The sequence below is a fragment of the Lycorma delicatula genome, chromosome 13 (genome assembly GCF_047948215.1).
Source record: "Lycorma delicatula isolate Av1 chromosome 13, ASM4794821v1, whole genome shotgun sequence".
Classification (NCBI taxonomy): Eukaryota; Metazoa; Arthropoda; class Insecta; order Hemiptera; family Fulgoridae; genus Lycorma; species Lycorma delicatula.
Window position 1 is genome coordinate 51,974,846 of NC_134467.1, and position 27,292 is coordinate 52,002,137.

At 30.7% G+C, this 27,292-nt stretch overlaps 1 protein-coding gene across 2 annotated transcripts in view; it reads right to left on the bottom strand.

Moving 5' to 3' along the window:
* Positions 1-27,292, bottom strand: part of LOC142333958 (tripartite motif-containing protein 3-like) — a 92,390-nt gene that overhangs the window by 8,575 nt on the left and 56,523 nt on the right. For both annotated transcript variants that reach the window (XM_075381603.1, XM_075381602.1), the window contains 4 exons: positions 23,960-24,125; positions 16,582-16,736; positions 11,491-11,668; positions 6,523-6,673 (listed from right to left, as the gene is read on the bottom strand). In XM_075381603.1, coding sequence (XP_075237718.1) covers positions 6,523-6,673; positions 11,491-11,668; positions 16,582-16,736; positions 23,960-24,125 — 650 coding nt within the window. The remainder of the gene's footprint in view (positions 1-6,522; positions 6,674-11,490; positions 11,669-16,581; positions 16,737-23,959; positions 24,126-27,292) is intronic.

Sequence of the window (27,292 nt, forward strand, 5' to 3'; positions counted from 1 at the left end):
TGTTTCTAGTATTTGAATAATTATCTTTGCCGGTTTTAAAATTTCATTCCTTATTTCTCCATCAACAGTAGTTTTTTTAGATTAATTTTTATTCATTCAGAAGTTACTTTTAACTTTTATAGTTTAATAATAAATTCTAAAAAAAAATCCAATAAATAACAGATACGGATTTAATTATGTTAGATGCATTATTTCTGTGAACATTATGTAAATATTTTAAAAATAATAAAATGTACAAGATGAGAAATTTATTATCAAAATGATCGTGTAATGTTGAATTTGGTGATTTCAATTGCAATCATACGAATAATTGAGTTTATCGGTTTTTAAATAATGTACCATAAATATAATAAAAATTTCAAGCTATTAGAGCGACTAAATCAACTACTGATAAAACTGATAAATATCTATTGAAAATTGGAAAAATTGCTACTGAATTATCAGTCGGCAAATCAGTACACGATATGGATGCTCTTAAAAAATTTGGCAAGAAGAGGTGAACAATAAACATGAAGTGGTCACCTGAAAACACATGACAAGATTTACAAGGGCAGGTGATCATCAGCTTACAACAGAGCTTATTGATGCCTTTTTGCAAGCTGATAGGTTTTCAGATTTGAACGGACATATCCATTTTGACCATCCATGAATCCATTTTGACTAATTTCGGCATGATGTCTGTATGTATCTTGCATAACTCAAAAAAAATTATCCGTAGGATGTTGAAATTTCAGATTTAGGACTGTTGTAACATCTAGTTGTGCACCTCCCTTTTTGATGGCAATTGACTGAACCAAAGTATTAAAAAAAATCCCCAAAATTTTGATTTTTTCTTAACTGCAGTAATAAGCCCTCATTGAGAGCTTTTCAACGATATATCATAAGTGGTACTTATTTTCATTGGTTCCAGGGTTTTAGCTAAATAAAGTTTAATGAAATATTTGGGACGGCACATCTGTTCAAATCAGACTTCATCTCCTTTTTTTTAACTTTTATTTTTAAAATTTAAATATGTTGATTTATTAATAATTATTAAATTCTGATTAATAAAAAATATTTACTATAAATAATTCAATAATAAAAAAAAGATACGAAGAGATATCAGAAGTTATTAAGGAAATAAAATTTTGTTTTCATTAAAAAAAAAGTGTATTTGTAATTTAATAGGCGTACAAGGAAGTCATGTGTTATCCACATAAAATTTTTTTTATTTGTTGAATTGGCAATGGAAATTCATTCTCTTACAAGTTTTGTAGTGACATTTTGCTTCCTTACATGAAGTAAAGAAAGTATTGTGATCACGAAAAGTTTTGGTTTTCAGATTTCAATGTAAATTTCCATTTTGACTAGTTTCAGCATGATGTCTGTATGTACGTACGTATATATCTTGCATAACTCAAAAACGATTAGCCGTAGATGTATTTATCTCACATAACTCAGAAATGATTAGCCAGATTGTTGAAATTTTGGAAAACTCACAAGAAAAACTGGCAGGACCGACACAATACCCAAACAGTCCCATTGAAGAGGCTTGGATAACGGACTGACTAAAGTGATCCTATTCGGTCATAAAAGATAATAATAATAGATAATACCAAAACAAAAACAGTATAGACCAAAATGGTCAGAAGAGCATAAACAAGCTTTCTCGGAAAGAATGAAAACTTATTGGAGCGACAAGAAGAACCGAAAGGAAAGTTGAGTTATTTGCTTAACGTCTACCATTTAGTGGGAGAATTCAAAAATAATAATAATAATAAATATCATATAATTAAAAAAATCATATGCATTAGTGAACCTGCAAGGAAAAAAACAACACAAAGCCTTAAACTCGAGACCTCTCAATAATGAGAGAGGAATGCTTGATAGAAGGCGCTGCTGCTGTAATTAGATATACAAGTAACCTTTTGAAAATTTTTAAATAAAATTTACTTCAAATTGGAATAGAGTTGGAAACTGCCATTTGGTTTTTAAAGTACAGATATTCCCCTCGTACCACCCTGAAATAGAACAATGATAAAATTTAATTGTATGCTGCAACTTCCTGCCTTTGTAAGCATAACAAATTTTTACTTCCTTTTAAAAATTTGGTTAAATCACCTATATTTTTTCATGTATCCATTCTATTTTCAACTACTACATTTTCTTTTTTCTACTTGTAGAACGCTTTTACACAGAGATCTCTGTTTCTTCAGAACAGCTTTTTTTTTTAAATGATAAATTAATAAAATACAAAAAACAGTCAAATTTTAAAAGTGTTTGCTATTTCAATCTCTGAAATAAAATTAATTATTCTGCTGCTATTACAGCCTACTGATAATTAATAAAATTATTCTTTAGTAAAACTTTTAAACGTAAATCATGAATTTAGAATAATTTAAATTAAATTCATTATTTTAATTAGAACTTAGTCATCACATTCAAATTTTATTTGGTTATTAAATTTTTATTCATACAATTTTTTATTATGTGACAAAACATGTTAATTTTATTTGATATTATTGGCATAAGATTTTTGTTTATTCTAAGTTTACATGCTAAAAAATTTTGCTGATTCATTTTCAAAAGTTTCTATTTAGAGAAACACAGAATTTTGCTCTTTGCATTCTACTTTAGAGACCGCTCTACATTATAAATATTAGAATTAGGTTTCTTTTTTAAATCATTTATTCAATATTTTATAATTAGTTTTAAAGGTGATTTTATTAATAGTTAAATGTTTTTGAAAAATTTACGAGGTGTGTTCAGAAAATAACCAAACATCTTTAATTATGCACCAACGGAGATATTTAGTGATGTGCATTGTGTTGTGCATAACCTCCTCTGTAACCACATGTTCTTGGATTGTTGATATCTTGTTTAGTTTTTATGTTATTTGAGTATGACATATTGGAAGTGTTAGTAGTGATTTTTGTGATCTGCAATTTTCAGGAGCGATAAAATGTAAAATTTTGTGTGAAACCGGGGAAAACTTTCACAAATGTTTCAACTTTTAAAACAAGCTTACAGAGATGACACTCTGGGTCGTATGCAGTCTTACAAATGGTTTTCACAATTTAAACGTGGCTGTCAGTCAATTGAAGATGACCCTCGACCAGGAAGACCTTTGACTACAACTGATGACACCCGCGTTCAGAAAAAAAACAAACTGGTGTCAGCAAATTACCGATTGACTGTCAGAGAACCTGCAGAAGAGGTTGGCATCTTGATTGAATCATGCCCTGACATTTTGACTTATAAACTGATCATGTATCAAGTTGCAGCCAAGTTTGTTTCTCAAGTGGACACTCTGTAAGCAACTTCTTGATTAGCCGATGATTATGAACCATTCATACAAAGGATCATAATGGGAGATGAAAGCTGGGTTTGGGACTACGAAATCAAGACAAAAGTTCAATCATCACAATGGATAGGCAAATGGTATCCTCACCCCCAAGAAAGAACATCAGTCTTGATCCAATATCAAAGAGACAACTCACAGTTCCTTCACCACGACAATGTGTCTGCATACTCAGCTTTGTCAATTTGTCAGTTTTGTGTTAAAAATCAGAGACTGCCTTTCAGATTATTGTCTTCTGTCAGCCACAGCCTCCCTACTTGCCAGACCTGGTTCCTTGCGATTTTTTCTTATTTCCGAAATTAAAATCAGTGATGAAAGGATGCCATTTTGAAGAGTACTGATGACATTAAAGCAAATTCATCATGGACCTTAAAAGCCATTTCAAACGAAGCTAACTAGGACTGCTTCAAAAGTGGAAACACTGCCAGGAAACGTTGTGAATAGGGAGTATTTTGAAGAGGAAAAAGACCAATAATCTGTAAAATAATAATAAAGATTAAAAAAATAAATTTTGGTTATTTTCTTAACAGACCTCGTTTATGAATTAAATATATATTTTTTTTTTTTCTTCGTCTTGTCTTGATTTTTTCTGTAAATTTATTAATTTTATTTTTATGTTTAGATTAATATTTATTATTTTCTTCTTTTATACTACAACCAGTTTTGTTTAGATATATGATATTAAATTCTTTATTTACTCAAAATTACTGTTAATACAGTTCGCACTCTGTAAATTATATGAAGGTTGGTTGAAATGGCTGAATGCAGAGTTGCTCAGAACTCATAACTGAAACAAATTTGGCACAATAAAAGTATATTTTATTTGATTTAAAAATTTACATATGAGGTCTTTAAATAAAGTAACAAGACAGGTTCAGAAAATTTTTTATTTATAATCCAAATTATACATGGACTCTTTATCACCTTTGAAATAGTTCCCTTGGGAAGCCACGTAACGCTTTAAATGGTTTTCCTGCTCTTCATAGCAGTGTTGGAACTCGGAAACCAAAACATCCTTCAAGTGGTAGGTTAAATTTTTTTATGTTTTCTACTGTTCAAAAATGGTGTCTTCGTTTGAAGCGTTTTTAAAGTCAGAAACCGGAAAAAGTCACAGGGACTCAAGTCAGGTGAATAAGGTGGTTGAAGAACTACAGGAATGTCTTTCTTTGCCAAAAATTCATTAATTAAGAGTGCAGTGTCATGATGCAGCATCCAGGTGTCTTTGATGGCTGATCTCACGCGGGCATCTCTTTTCCACAGTTTCTCAAGTATTTCTCAGTAAAGATATTGATTTACAGTCAACCTGTTCTATAGCCAAAAACTCCTAATGGACAATGCAATTACACTGAAGAAACAAATTAGCACGGTTTTGATTTCTGATTTGCTCAATTTTGCTTTTTTGGGATGTGGTAAGTTTGAAATGTACCACTCCTTGCTCTGGTGGTTTGTTTCTGGGTAGTATTCAAATATCAAAGATTCTTCTCCAGTAATAAAATTTTTTAGAAAATCAGGATTAGGTTAAATTCACCCTAGAAGATCGTGGGCACACTTCCACCACGTTGTTTCTGCTCAACAGCGAGTTTTTTTGGGACCAATTTGCACAAACTTTTTTCACGTCCAATTCATTTATCAAAATTTGATAGACTGTGGTACGGTTCAAATTCAACCATTCTGCAATCATTCTTACAGTTAATTGCAGGTAGTGCGTACCACGTCTCTGATTTGCTCAACATTGTCGAACTTTTTGACATTAACGGTTTTCCAGAGCATGGATCGTCCGCAACTGATTCCCGGCCATCTGAAAATGCTTTAAACCACCTAAAAACTTGGGCTTGTGACAGAGCGTCATCTCCATATGCCTTTTCAATTTTTAAAAAGTATCAGTAGCATTCTCACAGAGTTTAACACAAAAATTGATTGCACAATATTGCTCATAATTAGTATCGCTCATTTTTGTAATGTACAACAAAAACTTGTTTCACGAAAAGTTTTTTTACGTCTCATGTGACAACAATAGACTAAAAATATTAATACTTGATATAAATCAGCTGTTCATACAACTATATGTTTACCAGTAACTTTACAGTGTTGCCAATTTGGCTTTCAAGATTGTACATGATGTGTGTGGCTAACTGTCATTATGTTGCAGAGTTACCAGTTCCATAGATTGTTAAATACGATACATACATCCCCTAAGATATCTTAACATCTCTATTTACTGCACAGACTTTAGTCAAACAGCTTCCACGTTGGTCTTGAATATATGTTTGGAATCCCAGAACACCATCAAGAAAATCTTTTTGCAGAATTTTGTTTTGAATGTGTAATTATAATTACAAATACCGCTGGTATTCCAATCTCTGCCATTTTTCTTCAAAATGATGCACCTGAGTTTCACATCCAATCACAATATTGACTAGGAAGTCGCATCTCTCATCACAATAATGTTTCAGATGTTCACAACATTTCTTTTTTTCCTATGAATTTACTTAGCGCCCAGCACAAATGGATTTTATAACAGCCCATTTGTGCAGTAATCTGTCCTACTCGTTCTTTCAATATGTCTATCTAGGTGGTAGGTGGTAATGTGATGGAATGGTCATTTTGAATCGATTTATCTACCTCCTATCGGTGCTTCATATCAGTCATACGAACTTGAAAATCTTTAAATGGAATTTACTCCAGAACAGAGCTAAATTGGGAACTGCCATTTTGAATTTAACGTAGGAATCTCCTCTTACCACCTTGCTAAAGGGTATCAATACTCTTTTATAGGCTGATGCCTCCCTTAGTAAGTACTACTTACTAATCAATTAATACTAAATGGAAAAGAATATTTTCCATTTTTTTCTTTTTAGTTTATTTAAGTGTTCAATTTAACTGTTTTATTTAAATTTTTATAAGAATAATCATTTTTTCATCAAAACATACCGACAATAACGAGCAAGATATCACAACATCTACCGATATTCACGGTTTGAATCGCAGCATATTTATCAGTGAAGTGACAATTGCTGCTTCAAGGGTTAAGGAAAAAACTCTTGCCTATTGCCAGAATCATACATCATATCTGAAGAATTAATCAGTTAAAGTTGAACTTTAACCCTAACTGTGGGAACGTATGCTTACGAATAGTATACGGCAAAAAAAATTAACAACACATCTTTAACAAATATAATTACCTTTTCCTTCAGGATATAATTCTTGTAGAAAATCACCCTTGGCAGAGAAGACCTGTATTCTTGAATCAGCAACTACGATTTCTCCATCAGGGCCAACAGTAACAGAAGATATTAAATTAAAACAACCACGCTGACTACCCTTCTTACCGACCTAATTGAACAAAAATATTGTAAACAAATAACCCCACTATTTTTATATAAATTTAAGAATAATATTGTTCATATATAAGAGAGGGCCTGCTACACTGAGCTCTGCTCCAAACCTAACAGCATTAATTGCAACTATTATAATAAAAATTTTAGAATAGTAAGAAAGCACCCATGATGATGATGAGGTAGAGTGTGTATACGAAGAGATTAATGAAGCAATTAAACACGTAAAAGGAGATGAAAATTTAATAATAGTTTGAGATTGGAATGCAAGCATTGGCAAAGGCAAGGAAGGAAATATAGTGGGGGAATACGGGCTGGGCAAAAGGAATGAAAGAGGGGACCGACTTATAGAGTTTTGCATAAAGTATAATTTAGTAATTGCCAACATACAATTTAAAAATCATAATAGAAGAATATACACTTGGAAAAAGCCAGGCGATACTGCAAGGTATCAGTTAGATTATATCATGGTTAAGCAAAGATTTAGAAATCAACTCGTTGACTGCAAAACTTACCCTGGAGCAGACACTGATAGCGACCATAATTTGGTGATAATGAAATGTAGATTGGGGTTTAAAAACCTGAAGAAAAGGTGTCAGATGAATCGGTGGAATTTAGAGAAGCTTGAGGAAGAGGAGGTAAAGAAGATTTTTGAGGAGGACATCGCAAGAGGTCTGAGTAAAAAAGATAAGGTAGAAAATGTAGAAGAAGAATGGGAGAATGTTAAAAAGGAAATTCTTAAATTAGCAGAAGCAAACTTAGGCGGAATAAAGAGAACTGGTAGAAAACCTTGGGTTTCAGACGATATATTGCAGCTGATGGATGAACGTAGAAAATATAAGAATGCTAGTGATGAAGAAAGTAAAGGAACTATCGGCAATTAAGAAATGCTATAAACAGGAAGTACAAACTGGCGAAAGAAGAGTGGATTAAAGAAAAGTGTTCAGAAGTGGAAAGAGAAATGAACATTGGTAAAATAGACGGAGCATACAGGAAAGTTAAGGAAAATTTTGGGGTACATAAATTAAAATCTAATAATATGTTAAACAAAGATGGTACACCAATATATAATACGAAAGGTAAAGTCGATAGATGGGTGGAATATATTGAAGAGTTATACGGAGGAAATGAATTAGAAAATGGTGTTATAGAGGAAGTTGAGAAGGATGAAATGGGAGAAACAATACTGAGATCTAAATTTAAGAGAGCATTAAAAGATTTAAATGGCAGAAAGGCTCCTGAAATAGACGGAATACCTGTAGAATTACTGCGCAGTGCAGGTGAGGAAGCGATTGATAGATTATACAAACTGGTGTGTAATATTTATGAAAAAGGGGAATTTCCGTCAGACTTCAAAAAAAGTGTTATAGTCAGATTAATAGTAGAAGGAAGATTAAAGAAAAACAAACCAACAAACTTGGTGTTTATAGACCTAGAAAAGGCATTCGATAACGTAGACTGGAATAAAATGTTCAGCATTTTAAAAAAATTAGGGTTCAAATACAGAGATAGAAGAACAATTGCTAACATGTACAGGAACCAAACAATGTACAGGAACCAAAGCAACAGTAACAATTGATGAACATAAGAAAGAAGCCGTAATAAGAAAGGGAGTTCGACAAGGATGTTCCCTATCTCCGTTACTTTTTAATCTTTACATGGAACTAGGAGTTAATGATGTTAAAGAACAATTTAGATTCGGAGTAACAGTACAAGGTGAAAAGATAAAGATACTACGATTTGCTGATGATATAGTAATTAGCCGAGAGTAAAAAGGATTTAGAAGAAACAATGAACAGCATAGATGAAGTCCTACGCAAGAACTATCGCATGAAAATAAACAAGAACAAAACAAAAGTAATGAAATGTAGTAGAAATAACAAAGATGGACCACTGAATGTGAAAATAGGAGGAGAAAAATTATGGAGATAGAAGAATTTTGTTATTTGGGAAGTAGAATTACTAAAGATGGACGAAGCAGGAGCGATATAAAATGCCGAATAGCACAAGCGAAACGAGCCTTCAGTAAGAAATATAATTTGTTGACATCAAAAATTAATTTAAATGTCAGGAAAAGATTTTTGAAAGTGTATGTTTGGAGTGTCATTTTATATGGAAGTGAAACTTGGACAATCGGAGTATCTGAGAAGAAAAGATTAGAAGCTTTTGAAATGTGGTGCTATAGGAGAATGTTAAAAATCAGATGGGTGGATAAAGTGACAAATGAAGAGGTATTGCGGCAAATAGATGAAGAAAGAAGCATTTGGAAAAATATAGTAAAAAAAGAGACAGACTTATAGGCCACATACTAAGGCATCCCGGAATAGTCGTTTTAATATTGGAAGGACAGGTAGAAGGAAAAAATTGTGTAGTCAGGCCACGTTTGGAATATGTAAAACAAATTGTTAGGGATGTAGGATGTAGGGGGTATACTGAAATGAAACGACTAGCACTAGATAGGGAATCTTGGAGAGCTGCATCAAACCAGTCTAATGACTGAAGACAAAAAAAAAGAAAGTATATTTTTATTAAGTATATACATAATCATTTGTATTGAAAGATTTTCAGTTTTTTTTTTAAATTGGATTTCAATAAAACTGGATTTTAGAAACTTTTATTCGGTTTTTATTAACTTAAATTACATCAATTTTCTTAGGATTAAATTCTTTAAACCAAACGTCAAAAGATTATGAATTTCAAATCCATTTTTATGATTTAATAATTTTCTAGAAAACTACTGAAATATAGTTTCATGTTTTTCAATTTTTCACGTAAGACCGCGTACAAGCTACTTGGTTAGAAACTAAAACAATCAAATAATAAAATTATTAATAAAAAGTTTTTACTGCAAAAAGAATAATTAAGAAAGTCAACTTCTGATTAAAATACCAAAAATGCACTCATTTTCAAAGCTTACCGTTAAATTTTATTTTTTTTGTTCCTGTCTCGTGCTATAGCTTTAAAAGAGAAACTGTTGTAATCAGTCCAATTTGGGCATATGCAGTTTTCACCCGATCTTTTTATTTTGACATCTAGGGAACCCATAAAACCAGATGGAAATTTTCTGATGTTCATATCCTAAATTTTCCAATGTCACATCCTAAATCACCTTATATCTCCAAAACTACCTGACCAATTTTGACCAAACTGTCTACATATAGCATTAATGCCATTAAATTTTCAACTTAAAAGGTCAGGGGGTGAGACTGTAGAGCGAGGTTACCCTCAGAATCTCAAGACTTCACCTAATTAAGGTCTTATTTTTCTTAAGCGCATTTCTTATTAATTAAAAAAATAATATTTCCAAAAAAAATTTTGCAAAACCGCATCTCCTCCCCATAAAATGCTCTAAATACAACTAGTGCCTAAGCGGGTATACTGTGTCATTAGTATCCCTTCTCATTACAAAGAATGCTAGTGTAGCACTAACGTGCAGCTACTGTAGTCATCTGCTATGCTGTGACGTCACAGGTAACAGGTGGAATTAAATAAATGAACAATATTTAAAGTGGTCACTAGTACCGCCACACCCACGCGAATGAAATACAGTATGCGCATGTGCTTTAGTTAGAATCATTGAATTAAATAAACAAAAAAATATTATATTTAAATAAAATGATAAATACTTCAAATTAAGTTGTACATATACATATATATATATATATATATATATATATATATTTGTATGTATGTAAGCCATGCATCAGAAACAACCATATTGTCAGCTTTTTTTACATAAATTATTAAAACTAAATAAATACATGTAACAATAATGTATTAGTAGATTATAATTTTAATTTGTTCTGTATAAAGTAGAAATACAAAAAAATTGTAAGGAATTAGATACATTAAAAAAAAGAAAAATTATAATTGAGGTAACAGATAGATCTCAATGGTGCTCTTTCTACCAATGTTTTGTTTTTCAAAGAGACCTAATTATGTTACGGTTATAGCCAATGAGATGTTTCATATTTCATCAACCATGTTTCTGTTTCGTGCTAATAATACAGAATTGACAGTAGATGAGTGCACAATAAGATTAGTTTGCTTATAGCTAATGCTTTTATATGTAATGTTACTGCAGCAATCTGTTTACTTTCAGAAGCAAAGTCAATTTTACAACTGTCCTCATGCTATTATTACCATAATCATTATTACATGAGGGTCGTTCATTTTATTTGCAAGGAGACGCAAAAAAATTAGGGAAATTCTGAAATTTGTAGTGCAAGTACAACACTGCCCATTACATTATCCATGATAAGCTGAATTACCACAGAACATGCTCATGATAGGTTTTAAGAAAGTCGACTTACAGTCACAAAGAAACATGTATTTTACAATTTTACAAAATTTAAATGACTGTTTTTAGAAGATACACTACATAACTTTTGACAAAACTTTGATTTCTCATTTTTGAATCTAAATTCAAACGTCACAGTTTGGAACGGATCTATCCAAATTCACCAGCGAAGAAAAAATTCAAAACCCAGGCACCAGCCAATAAAGCGGTGCTAATGATACTTTGAGACTACAAAGTCCCAATTTATTGTAATTACTTGGAAGAACAATGTAAAATCAACAGCGAGTGACATGCTAGAAAATAAAGTGAAACTCATAACCAGGAGGAAAAGTCCTGGTTTTCTCTTAAAAGGTGTAATTCTTCTAAATAATAACACTTACTGTCACACCACTCAAAAGTCACAGTAAGCCATTTAAAAATCAGGTGTAAACAGTAATTTTTCTATGGCCATTTGTCTAATTTCTGAATGATCCTTGTACAAAAAAAATAAAATAAATAATAATCATTATAATTACCTGAAACAATAGTTTTCCCTCGGTATCGAATACAAACACACAACAAGGACCATTATCTGCAACTAATATGTGTCCATAATTTGAATCGATGGCAACATCGATCGGTTCTTGAAAACCAGAGTAGGTGAATGAATCCAGCGTTTCACCTTTATTTGATAAACGAGTAACCATTTTCGATCTAAAATTTTAAAATTAATGAAAAAATTAAACAACTACAAAGAATAACGTTATTATGTTATTCTTATATAAATAAATATATAAATCTTTTATATTATAAAAGATTTCACTTTACTATCGTGCACACCGATACACAAATATATATATAGTTAAAATTCACTTTTTTCTGCAACAGCTTTTTTTTTTTTAACTCAGTGAAATATTTTACAAGAGCTGTTTCTTTAAAAAAGGATTAAACATCAAAAGGTTAACTACCTCAACCGCTGAAGAAAAAAGCGGTTCATTCTATGCATTTTTTTTAAGAGCGAGGGATTTTAATTTATTATTGAAGAAAAAATAGATAACAAATTCTTTTTTTAATTTTTTAAAAAATTCTATACTTAGTGTTAACTTGAAACCAAAGGTTGAGTTCTCTGAGATCGCAATTCAACTAATCATTTCTATTGATAGCACAATAGCTCAATCCAGTGTCACCAGCAAATGTTTTTATGGAACCGTTTAGTTTTTCTTTATACAGGTCATTAGTATACACCAGGAACAGTTCTGCTGAGAGGGCACAGCCCTGAGGGACTCTACATTTTACTGATTTGCTTATACTTAATTATTACCTACTCTGAATTGCTGGGTTCTGTTTAAGAGGAAATTTCTAAAAAACCACCTGTAACACATTCCTCTGACTCCTGCATTATGGAGTTAATTTAGTAGAATTATGTGATTTAACAGTATCAAATGCTTTTCTGATATCAAGAAAAAGACATGCACGTTCTTTATTTTTGCTGACACCATTATAAATAAACGCTAACATTTTTAGCATCCTCTGTGTTTAGTCCTATTCTAAATGTAAACTGGTTTTGCTATAAAACTCATTTTTGATTAAAAATTTATTCAGCCTGCTTCTAATTAGCTTTTCTAGGATTTTTGCAAATACAAATAACAGGCAATAGGTCCACAGTTATTCACGTCTTTATTACCTCCTTTGTGAACTGGAACGATAAGTCTTTTTTTAAGCCTTCAGGGTATTTGCCTATTGCCATATTGAGGTTGTAAAGAAAACAAAATTCTTCTTTTTTAAATAAAATTCTTATACCTCCATAATCTTTTCTCTTCCTATTTTTATATTCAGCGGTCCATCTACATTATTTCTACTACGTTTCATTACTTTTGTTTTGTTCTTGTTTATTATATAAAAATCTGAAATAGCATAGATTACCATCTTGATGGCGTCAACTTTAATACCAACAAAATCTGGTGCTTTCCTAGTTTTCGGGATTTAACTGAATTAATATATTTCAGTGATTGTAGTTCGGGGTGAAGAACATTGAGGAATTGAATTTGCTTGAGGGAACAGCTCGTTGCAGTAAGATATGCTATCCATATCTCATTTATTCATGCTAGATTTTAAGTTTTTTTTTGTTGTATTAATTAGGCGATTTTTTAAGGATGTTGACACTCACTTTTTTATTTTTACTGTTTTGTCTGGTATAGTAATAGGAAGTTTAATTATTAGGTTTGCAAACAGGTTAATCATAGAGTGGTCCATGATACCAAGATACTTAAAATCAGCTCTAAAATTAATGTTGTTTACATTAGTTATGGAGCAAGCCAAACATGATTTAAGCACATGAGTTTAAGTAGTTAACTTACACACTCATGTTGGTTCATCAACAAGGAAATCAAAACCAAAACTAGACATAACAAATTTATACTCGTCTATTACTATATTTGATTTCAGGAGATCAATATCACCGGAAGATAACATTATCTTCTTCATAAAGAGTAGGAATTCTTTAATTACTTCTAGGAATTCATCTACTGTCATGTTACAAAATCTATACGTGGTGATAATACAAATTTTATTTTCATTTATCTTAAAGGTTACTTTTAAACCATCTGCAAAAACAAGCAATATTTTTTTCAGACTGAACTTTAACATTTTTTTTTTTTTAATATAAATTCCAATTCCCCCAAATCTATAATAATCATTGCAATTAGAATAACAGTTATAATTCTCAAAAAGGTAAAGTTTCATTTCGTCCATATAAATCCAAGTCTCAACATAATAGATATAGGTTTATCGACAAATTTACTTATTTCAAGTAAAACTAGATAAAAATTTTCTCATGCTTTGAATATTTTGGACCGAATAAAATAATTGATTATCATTGTTCACAGTTGTAGTAGTGTAGTAATAAAGTAAGCAAAAATTAACTTATTTATGTTATACTTATGTTAGTATGTTATATATTGACTTCTTAACTAATTCAAATTCTTAACTGTTTCTAGTACAATAATCGACTGACCTGCTTTCTTCATCATGATTTTGTTTATTCCAAATTCACAAATATTTAAAACCTTTGTCGCTTTTCGCTGCCTTGCCAGAGCTAGCACTTGCCTTCTTTCCGGAAACAAGCTTTCATTTAGAAACAGAGGTTTAAGTGACGCATCAAAAAGTCTCATTCAATTCTTCTTCTTTGTCTATTCTTCTTATAAATTTTATCAGAATTACCAGAGATTTGTCACCTTGGCAACCAGGAAGATGATAAGTTATCAATTTATTGATCTGTGATATTATATCCTAGAGCATTTCCAACTGACTAAACTAAACTCAAAAGGTCTTCGTTTTTATCCACAGTTATGCGATTCAAGATGGGTTAGCTATGGAATGTTGTTGCAATATGAAAACAGTGTGATGTAAGTCTTCATTTTTCAATGTCATTAATTTCTCTATATTGAGCTTCAATCTTCTCAGGACATATGGATAATTGTTTTTCTTTAAGATTTTCTTAATGACATCTTCAACATCTGTATGGCAAAGTTTGATACATTAGTAAAATTTGTATATATACAAAAACCCCAGTACTACTGACAACAACCTTGATATTTTACACGTACATAGAACCTGATAAAGTATTGCATAACTTTCATCGCTTTGCTCTTGACAAATCTTTATTTTAAATACTGTACAGTTTATATTTTTTTAAAAATATTTAAGACTAAATTATCCAATATTTTGAGAATAATTACCAAAAAGATCAATATGCTAAATAAAATGTTTGCATCCAATTTGAATCCCTTGATCAAACGATGTTGTTACATTGAAAATTATGCAGTATTATAAATATTTAAATAAGAAAAAAAATCAATATTCTAATTAACAAACAAATTTTGGGTCCTGAACGATTCTTCCTTTGACCAAATGATCTTTCTATCATCAAATGATATTGTATTTAGAGTATAATTACTGAAAGGTACATTACCTGCTTGCTGGTAGAGGTGCAGACTAGAAATTATATAGTTTACAATTTTGTTCCTGTTTTCAAACATACTATTTGTGATTCACTTAAACAATTTCAGCCATACTTCAAACAATTGTTTGTACACCAACATGAAAAAATGAGATGTCATTTTGTTCACACAATAAAGGGCTTAACAAATGAAACATAATTTGATAAAACTGATATTCATGAATATTAATGATTTAAAAGTTTTGAAGACCACCATTATACTAAATTTCAAATTATCAATCTTATTTATTTTGAGAAAATGTTATTGGGTACGTGTACACCAAACAGCATTAGGATATATTAATTCGTTCTTTATATATAAACTTTTATCAACACACAAAATGGTGGACAGACAAAAAAAAGCAAGATAAGAGTGTTTGTCCACATCGACTTTTTGATGCCCTGAATCAGTCCCTATATTAAACAAACACCTCATGGAACACCCGGTATAACTATTGCCGTGGGTGGAGTTGAGAAACATTGATACAATATCTGATGGAGTGAAAAATCAGGGTAAAGCTGGGATACATATAACCCAAATATTTGTACCAAATATTTATAACCAAATATTTGTTGACCAAAATCAACAAGTTCTGGAGATATGAAACAAAAACTGTTTAGAAATAATATTGAATATTTCTCAACACAAAATCTAGTAGATTTAAAACTTTGAAATTTAAAACAACTTAATGAATACTTTCATCTTACTAAAGTCCAATTTTCTACCCTCTACAAAAAGGGATAATGGCAAAAACTACCCCTTCCCCTATTTTTTAATTTTGTCTAAAATGAATGCTATCAATGCCACATATATAGACATTTTTTGGGAAATTTTAAAAGAATTTATGATGAGCAAATGCAGAATTATTAATCAAAATATAGGCCAACAGATGTACATAAATACATCTTTTGGAAATTTTATGCATTTTTTAATGTTTTTTGGACTCAAAGAGGTCCATGAAATGCCAAAAATCTATAAAAAATTCTAAATCAAAATTTTGGATCAATTTTATACTTTCTCTTTATAACTTGCTGTATCTGCTACAAAACAACAACGGAAAGTAAAAGGACCGTACCTTATACGATTATGAACTTTATGAAATATATAATAAACATACAAAAACAATATACTAATGAACTGACACGATTCAAGTAACATATGCTTTTTAATCGCATTCTTAATATGTGTGACTGCCTAATTTAAAAAAAAGATCTGCAAGCAGTATCATTAGCTAATAACAAAAGCAAATGTAAGGACAATCAAAAATATGACAAAACTTTTCAAGATTTAAAATACCTTATTATAAAAAAAATATTTCATTATAAAATTTGGTGTACTGAATCATTTAAATTTCACAAACTTTTAAATTTCAAATTAACTTACACTGTTGTTCACTTTCTTCATTAATTTTCATTTTGTCTGTCCATTTAATATTCTCCAACATCCTTCATACCAAGTTTTCAAATTTCTCCAGTTTCTTAGTCCCTTTCTTCCCACATATAGTAATATTTAAAAAAAATTTCTTGACATCAATTAAAAGAGAACAAGAGAAATTTACACAAGCTGATAAATAACAGAACAATAAAATAGAACATACGTACAGATATATAAACTTATAATAATTAATACCTCCAATTTATAATCGCCAACCAACCCCCAGAATCATTGACAGCGATACCGGTACAAGACCTGCCTGATAATCCACCGCATTCAAGATGCTTTATTAGATGAAGGTCGGTAGTTAAAACTTTAACTCTCGAATTTCCCGTATCAACAACATAAACCTAATAAAAAAAAATTTAATAATACATTTACCAACACTTTGTTAAATATTAATCCAAAACAGTAAGGATGGTAAAATACACTGAACCAGTGAAATAAACAAAAAATCAGAAAAACATATTCTGTAATCAATAAACTGCTTCAGATAATCTTATAAATTATTTATTTACAACATGCATCTAAAATATGTACAGGCCAAAATATGTTTTGTCAAAATTGGCTGGACTGTTCATTGACCTTGATGGTCAGACTTTCTTTCCAAAACAAACACAATACTTGTTTAAATCATCTCCATGAATGATAATTCTTTAACCTTTTATTTTTTATTTTATTATTTTTTTTTGTATATGTTTCAGTCATTATTTGTATTATGGCATTTTGCCATAATGACTGTACAATTGGGAAATACAACCTACTTGTTTCACATTAATCGATAAACATTTTGACATACCATCTTTGTTTTCTAATGGCTATAAACTAACCCTGGCTAAAAATAAAGCTGAATATGCTAACAGAAAACCTTGCTAAAAATAAAATACTTTAAAATAAACATATTTGTTGTCTTTTAACAGATAAATTATGAATTGTTTAGAAACATATATTTTGAAAATTCTGGACTGGTCCAAACTTCAGTAAATTAACTGTTAATGGGGTTCTTTCCTGTATGCATATGGTTTTTCCATCAAGCTGCTATTTACTAAGGGATTAACTAGCAGACACTTTTGAATTATAAGACAAATTTAATTCTTGGGATGCACAGTAAAAAAACCTACATTTATATTACATTTTCCTTCAAAATACTCCCATTATGCACCTAGACAACGATTTAGAAAGTTTCCCATTTCTAAAAGCAGGCTTGGAAGTGTTTTCCGGAATACTCAGGCTCCTTTAGGTATTATGCTGAATATCAGTGATTTCTGAAAATCTTTGACCTTTTACTGTAGTCTTTAATCTTGGAAACAGTCAGAAATCACAGGAAGCTAAGCAGATAAGGGCAAACAAGGAAGATTACCCTCACCTATCAAAGCATAACAAATCTCATTATATATATATATATATTAATTTTTTAAAGTCAATTTTAAGACTCATATTAGCAGTATGTAAACCTCAGGTACTATAGCCATTTTGACTGAAAGTAATGATTTCCATTTGGTTATTGAACCTGAGGTATGTTTTTACTTGAACAGGGTGGGTTTTCAGTTAAATTTTCAAGGTTAAGGAGCATATTTATTGAAAAATACATAGTAAAAAGGGGTTTTAGGTGAGTAGGAAAAATACTAGAAAGGTACATTAAATAATATATAATGATTTTGCATTTGAATGTTTTGGGATATACATTAAATATAACAGACTGCTGCTGATGTCATGGGGAGAATCCCGTTTCTAATAACATGATGTCAGCTGTCAATCAGTAGCTACCTCCACAACTACAAAAAAATAAAAAATCTGCAACCTGTAACCTATTACTGTTGCTTTATCATAGTGCCCGTCACATAACCCTTATCCAATATCTTTTTACGTTTGCTTATGTGAACGTAAAACCTACTTGAAATTTAATTTTTACACCATTTTTCCTATCATATTTCTTATTTAAATTTCCCAGCACTTGGTGTTCAGTTTTTCTATTTACATCTTTTGGTTTAAATTTTGTAGCTGTATGCACTGTATTGTGCTCGTCAATGGATATATCAATCCATTTATGGTTGCAGTTTTCTGTAAATTTAGTCCACATTTTCATTTGCAACGATCTATTGAAACATTCAACTATGGAAGCTATTTTTTTTTAAAAAAGTGGAATAATGATTTATGCTATATAGTTTTAATAACTTTTTCACTTGAGGGATATAAAATTCCCTTCCCTGATCCGTTTGAAAATGTTTCATCTTATGCTTTTCAAATATCGATTCCAAAGCAGATGCAACTTCTACACCGGTTTTTTTTTTCTAATGGTCATGTCTGTTTTCCCTTATTATGTCTGGAATACGCTATTATTTTGAATATTATATCTACTTGGACAAGATTGTTTAGGCCCTTTAGTACTGTTTTTCTAGTCAGGTAGTTGCGTCTGGCCAGCTAGTGTAATTCTTTTGCTAAATTGGCTTTAATTGACATTGCTCTGTTCTAGTAGAAGAAAAAAAAAGCATAAATAATAATGTATTCCCTTCGACCCTACATTAACCAACTCGTCCGATTTCATCATCTTGAATATGTGTTAATGTTTGTTTTCTATTTCACGTTAGTCAAACACGTCCTCGTGTTTTTCAAATAATGACTCTTTTGATGTTGTCCTGATTTGCAACTTATTTTAAAGTATTTATCATATAATACCAGGTGTGTAAATATGAAACCAGAATTTGCCCATAGATGGCCCTAGCTGTCTATGTAGTTACCGTCAAACCGCATCACTGGCAACATTTTCTTTCTTTGACAGCACAAAGATTTTCAACTGATAACAATACAAGTTTCATGCAACAGCAGAGTTTTTAATTAGCGTTGAACATGTCGAGTTTTGTACCTACAAACTATGATTTGCGGACAGCATTGATTTCTGTACTGCTGCAGAATCGCATTGAATGCTTGTCGAAGTTTACGGTGAGCATCTCTGGATAAATCACAGTGCAAAGTGGTTTAGAAAAATAAATTCAAAATGGCAATTTTGATGTGAGAAACACATAAAAAAAAAACGTTGAAAAAGTTTGAAGACAGCAAATTGCAAGCATTATTGGTGAGGATGACGCTCAAGCACAACAAAAACTTGCGGATCAATTAAATGTAGCACGAGAAGCTGTCTCCATATGTCTGAAAGCCGTGGGAAAGATCCAGAAGATGGGAAAATGGGTTCACATGAGCTGAATGAAAGACAGCAAGAAAACTGAAAAACCACTTGCGAAATGCTTCTCGCCAGATACAATAAAGTCATTTCTCCATCAAATTGTGATAGGTGATGAAAAGTGGACAACTTTGAGAATCCTAAGCATAAAAGACCACGGGTAACTCCAGACGAACCATTGACATTGATTTCAAAGCCAAAACACTATTGAAAGAAGGCTATGCTGTGTGTTTGGTGGGATCAAAGGGGTTGTGATCTATTATGAGCTGCTAAAACCTGGTGAAACCGTTAATACTGAATGCTACCAACAACAAACGATTGATTTGAATCAAGCATTGCGTGAGAAGCGACCAGAATATCAAAAAAGGCAGCACAAAGTGTTTTTGCTTCATGATAATGCACCATCACACACAACAAAACTGGTCAAGGAAACGATTAAGGCATTCAGTTGAAAAATACCATCACGTGTGGCTTACTCATTAGACTTGGCTCCATCCGACTAATATTTATTTGCATCGGTAGAACACGCACTTGCTGAGCAGCGCTTCACTTCTTATGAAAATGTACGAAAATGGCTCGATGACTGGTTTGCCTCAAAAGAGCAAGGTTTTTTTGGGGTAGCATTCATAAATTATCAGAAAGATGGGAAAAATGTATAGTTAGCGATGGACAATATTTTGAATAATATATTTTTTATCATTTTCATACAATAAATATGTATTTTCTATACAAAAATTCCAGTTTCATATTTACACAACCGGTAATATCTAACTTTTGTTTGAAATCACTAATATCCATGTTTATATTAAATTGATTACATTTCCTTTTAAATTTAAGATCTTTATAAGCAAGATTGAAGTAATATACTATTTGTATCTTTTATTTTTTGATAAAAAAATAAAAACAATTTTATTACTGGGATATTTTTTTTAGTTTATATAATGTATGAATTAAATATCTATATTGAATGTGAATAGCATAATATTTATACGCATCATTAAAGGCAATTATCACTTTAATCAAGTGGAAAAAGTGTAGACAAATATGGTTTGGCCATGGTTTAAAATTTTTTTACATTACCCTTTAATTCATCATTTTGCCACTTCCACGTTTTAAATTTTCATCTACAAGTCTATTATTTTCAATTTGCAATTCTTCTTAATTATCATCTACATATCTCAATTTCAATTATAATTGATTGTTATCATTTTGATATGTGTTAAAATTTTTGATAAATAATCTTTTATAATTTTATAACATTTTTTATAGAAATCAATGGAGATTCAACAAGCTAAATTGAAAATTAATTCTTCTCTTAAATAAGTACCAGAAATCAGCAAATCTAATGGATTTGTTCCCTTTGAACCAGCTTTATATGAATTATTTTTGTCAATCGAATCTGAGTGACCGTTTTTGAGAATCTTTATTATGAAACCAATTTTCAAATCTTTTAAATTTTGACATAATTTTGTCACATTAAAAAAAACTTGAATCTGTATAGATTATAAGCTTAAAATCACTGAAAATACCGTATGAATACTTGTCTTTTATTTGTTTATAACAAATAATTGATTATACTCATTTTTACTAATCTATAAATAATAGAAAAGTTTTTAACAACAGTAAAATATTGATTTTATACATTGTTATTTTTTCATATAGTATTTCAAATATGTCTAATATTTCTGATAAATTGAACAGTTTAAATTATAGTAAAAATATTTGTGAAATGAACTGTAATAAGCAATATAGAATTGAAAAAATGGAGTTTATTTTAAAAGTTAAAATGAAAAAAGAAAAAGTTTTAAAAGAATGAATTTGTGTGGGTGATTTGGCTAGCTAATATTATATTAGTGTGTGGGATTTTAAATAGATTAAACTCCTTAAATAGTTTTAACTTTTAATTAATATTTTTATTATTTGACAACATGTTTTTATATATGGAATTTTTAACTTAAAGTTTACATCTAAGTTTTAGCAAAATTAACTTTTATTGTATTTATCAGAATTTATTTTGTTAATTGTGTATATTTATAATATCTAATCTTATGTGAACAATAAAAACATTGTATCAACTGAGGATGCATGAAAGTCGTGAAAGTATTCTTATGTATATACAATGATATAAGGTAAGTGTCATCCTACCTAATTTAATTTTATACTATACTTGGTGAATCAAGTTATTTATTTATATACATAAAACTCAACCTGATCCACCCAGGTACAGAATTAAATAAAGTAAAATGACACTCACCTCATTTTTTCATGTCTACAATAGTACTTTCATGGCAACCCACATCACCAGTTGTAATTCTTCTTTATAAAATGTTTATTACCAAATTACATATTAAACTCAAAATGATAATTAAAATATATAATATATAAAACCTACTATATAAGATTTAAAAATTAAATCTATTAAAGATTAAAAATTTAAAAGTTTAAAAATTTTCAAATTTACATTTTTAAAAAGAAATAAAAAAAAAATATTAAAAATTAATATTAATTAAAATTATTGAAATTAAAAGTTAGATATATAAAAATATGACGTCAAGAGAATGTGACTATCTCCTCAACTTTGAGTACGAGGTGTGTTCAAAAAGAAAAGAGAATTTTGAAATTTCATGGGTTTTATTAGTCTCATTCTTGGGATTTTTTCGTTGTATTGGTAATCATTGTCTAAAAAGTATCTGTGCATTTTCAGCCATACTGTATGTTTAGTCTGCTGTCAGCTGTGAAAAGGATAACATGTGTTTTGGAATGATCAGCGATTTTTTATTTGTATAATGGATCACAGAATTTGTATTAAATTTTGCTACAAGAATGGAATAAAGCGTAGCAATGTTTTAAAAATATTAAATATTGCTTTTGGTGAGTCTGCTATGAGTAAAGCAAGGATTTATGAGTGGTATAAGCGTTTCCAAGAAGGTCTTGAAGACGTTGAAGATGACAAGCGCCCCGGATGCCCCAGAGCACATCAATAACTGATGAAAATGTGGAAAAAGTGAAATTAATGATTATAAATGATCGCCAAATCACAATCAGAGAAGTTGCTGACGATGTTGGGATATCAATTGGCTCATTCCATGAAATTTTTTCAGATCATTTTTTAAATGATCGTCAACAGTCAACGATACAGAACTATTGAAACGTGTCGTAACAGGTGATGAAACATGGGTTTATGGATACGATGTTGAAACTAAGGCTCCATCATCCCAGTGGAGACATTCTGGACCACCAAGACCAAAAAAAGCTCAACAAGTATGATCGAATATCTATTTTGAAGGGGATAACATTGATGTATTTCAATACTACTTTCCTTAAAGTTTACAACATTTTATGCCGACATTGAACGAGAGGCTATCTCTAAAGTACAGACAGTTCATTGTAAAAAATTTATTTTGAAAACTTTCATAAATATTTTTTTATTTCTTTTAAATTACATACATACCTGCCTTTTACTAGTTCTCTATATAATCACCACATGAATTAAGACATTTATCATAGCGATACACCAGCTTCAATATTTGTGTCCAAATGACTGTGGCTTGACCTGTCTGGTTGGTAATTGTGGATGACGCCATTCACTTGACTGCTGTTTTCTCTCTGCCATGTAATACGAAATCCTCACTTCATTGCCAATAACAACTGAATTAAGGAAGTCATCACCTTTTTCTTTGTAACGCATCAAAAATTGCGAAGCAGATCCCATTCGGTTTTTTTATGACGTTCCGTTAAGACACACAATGTGCAAAAACCTTTCTAAAGCCTAAATGGTCATGAACAATGCAATTGGTAACAGCTCTTGAAACAGCAGGAAAAATAAGAGCCAGGTCAGAAATTGTTGGGCGATGACCTTTTCTGATTTCATTATCGACGCGTTTCAACAAATCCTCAGTGGTTATCAAGGACCTCTCCAAATGTTCTTCATCATGCACATTAATTCTGTTATTTCTAAACCTTTCACACCATTTTCGGATGTTTCTTTCATTCATTACATTATCACCATACACACCAACCAACTGCCTATGAATTTCAGCGAGCTTAATATTATGATGGTTTAAAAAACTATGATTCCACGTATTTCACAATCAGTGGCAAAATTGATTTTCCTCTTTATTTTATAACGTAATCAAAGATGCTACAACACGACAAGTTACAGACAACAATGGAGTTTATACATTACTAGTGAGACCATGAACAACACAAGTTTGGCAAACTTAAGGAGAGAAATTTCCCAGCATTCTTTACTTTAGAGATATCCCTTGTACACTATCAAGAACCAAAATAATTTAGAGAAGCCATGCAGCTTGTATCTTAAAAAATTATTACATTTATAAAATTATAAATAATTAGTATAAACAAAAACAAAATCTAATAATCAAACATACTTACAGTTCCATTATCATTATCAACAGCCACTGCAACTGGCTGAAGAAATTCATCTTTGCCTGAACCTCTTGTACCATATACTTTAACTGGGTTATTATGTTCACTGACTTCTAATATTAAAGGACTATGTCTGACTGGGCGTTCAAGAACACTCACTTTCACCTGATACCTGTATGCAAACATTAATATAATAACACTGATAGACAAAAAATTTTTTTTGATGCTTCTCTTAAGTGTGATACCATTTCTTGAATTGCTTTTTTTGCGTACATTACAGATCTGTAAACAATTTTTCTATCACCCTTAGTTTTAAATAAATTATACTTCAAAAAAAAAAGGGAAAATATAGTTAAAATCTGTAAAATTTATAATTTTGCATGGCCATACCTGTGTTAGAATGATTTTGCTGATGCTTTTCTTTTATAAATAGCCTCAGGCACATTCCAAATTAATGCCCAACAGTAATTGGCTAGCATGCTAGTATTCCATTTCCCATTATAGTGGCTTTCCATCACCAAAATGTGTCTTAGTAAAAATGTTCATTACATTTGTCACTTATGTCACTGAGTATGTCCAAGAAAAAATCCAAATGTGAAAGGAGGAAATGTATTTTCAAAAACATATTACACCCCATAGCTCTATATGAAGTAAGAAGTTGATTAACAATATAGTGGTTATTGTCGGATTTTTGTTTGCTGAGAAAATGTTTGGAAACGTCTTTAAATGAAGCCCAACCTGCACTTTCTACATTATTTAACATCGAGTTCAATACATCAGCTTTGACCAACTCTTATATGAGGAGCAATAAATATTACTTCTTTAATTTTTCCTTCACTTACATTCAGAAATTTCTGTCTGAAAAATCCAGGACTATCCTTCATTACTTTTACAAAATTTTTCATTATTCCTAGCTTGATATGGAGAGGAGATAAAAATATGTTTTTGGATTCAACTACAGGCTCATGAATAATATTTATCCCATTTGGAGTTAGTAGTCTTGTTTCTTCCACTCTTTGGCAATATAATGTTTATCTCTAGGTTCGGCTGTCCCATTCACAAAGAAAACACATGTATTTAGTATAGCCTAACAGCATGCCAAACAAAATAGCTATAACTTTCAAATCACTACAAATGTTCCAGCTATGTTTTTATAATTAATTTTTTCAAGAATGTCTTTCATCACATTGCTGTTCCAAATTGTGTAGTAGAGCCATGTTTAAATTACAATTGGATGAATCTTTGAAAAGGTGCCAGTCCTCAGGTTTATGAACTTGTCATGAGTGCAACTTAAGCTCAACAATATTTGTGCAATAAACCAAATTATTTTCATCAATAAAGTACTGAGAAAGTTCTTTTTGTTGGCTTCAAAGCCTGAAATTTTTGTATTTTTTTAAAGTAAATTCCTTGCAGTCACAAAGTCATTTAATTCACCTTGTAAAAAAAGATGTGGCTTATTGTAAGATAATTCAAAATCAAAATCATTGTTGTCTTCTTCAATAGTGCCTGATTCTTCATCGCTGCTTTCGAAACATACATTCACAGGTGGCTCAGAACTGGGATAATTTCCCTGTGAGGTACAAGCCTGATTGCAGATTGCAATGATGCTATTTTACAGTATGTTTAGATTTTTTAGAAATTCCAGACACACTTGTTAAACAAAAGCAACAAAATCGATCACACGATCCTTTGGTTCAGGCCAAACCATAGGTACACCAAATGGCAAAGCCTTCTGAGTACATTTCAGCCATCCTCTTAAATATACAGAAAAATTAGTGCATACTATATGAGGAGTCCACATCTTATCCTGATTACCAATTTTACACTGAAAGTACAAATGATATGCTTTTTTAATTAATGGCGAAATGATTTTTCTATTTGATTTTACGGTAAACTCATCACATACATAACAAAAGGCATCTGCATCATTTACACAATTTCGAGACATTATGTCACCGCACTGTTAACAAACTTAAGATAGCAATACGACTGAACAAAATTAATTCATTCCTAAATTCAGTGCTTAATACAAACAACACAACTGTGTTTACAGCTGTATGTTTTGACCTGCACAGACATGATTAATCTTGTCCATGAAGGCTCACACTTCAGCATTAGGTGTGATGTCATAATATTTGACTATGATATGATTTAATTCTTTGTCTAGTATTGTTTATTTATAGCTTACAAATTATGTTAACAAAGTTAAACAATAAAAAATGAGCTAACAAAATACAATATAGGAGCTTAAAAAGCTAACTATCTGTTGAAAAATGAAAAAAATCCTTTGATTAAAATTTAAGAATTTTTAAAAAATGGTGGGTGATAGAAAGATTCTGAGTTCATATTTGTTTCCAGCATCAAAAAAACAAATTAAAATCATATATTGCATGTTAGAAAACAAAATTATGTTTATCAGTGTTATAAACAGTCGGAACAATATAAAAAATTATTAAAATAAACATAAAATTAAAATAAAATTCATTTGAAACACAATATTAGTATTAAATATAGTGATAAGCATAAAAATTTATTATTTTATTAAGCAATTTTCACTTAAGATTAAGATACAGGCGAGTGAGTAAAGTTATGCAATGCTGAATTTATTAATACATTAAAGTGGGAAAATTGCTTTTAGGTTGACACTAATGAGCGATTCATAATGTTTGACCTTGTAGCAATAATATGTATACAACAATCACGTAACCCCTCTACATTTTGTCAGTCAATGGCAGGTGTGCTATAAAAAGAATATCATGCATTTTACCATCTTCATGTGCAATTTATTCTTGAAAGTTCAATTTAAAGTGCCAGAGCTTTGCTGCAGCTTTTGCTCAATCAAATATTTCCAATAGGTAAACAACTCTATATGTGTAATCACTCATTAGAGAGACTGGTAGTGTAGATGAATGTAAATAGTATGGCCGTCAAGTTTAAAAAGAATCTTTAGAAAATGTCCATCCATTCTTTGAATGATCACCTTGAAAATATACAATGAGGCTACCTCAGCAGACCAGAATATCATGCGGAGAAAGTCATAAAGAAATTAAAATTATGTCTGTACCATATTCATGTTGTGAAGGAATTATGATAACCTGATTGTGGAAAAAGACTCGATTATTATTAACGGTTTATGCATTTTGTTTGTAGCAATATTCAGATCTTGGATAACATTTTCATTAGTGTTCAGACACGGTTTTTAAATGACTTTGTAAATAGCCAGAACAATCTATATTGAAGTGCAGAGAACCCTCACTTTTTCCATGAGAATATGGTCTTTTCTTCTATTCAGAAAAGATTCTGGTGCACAATTTTTCAGAAGATAGAAGATTCATTATT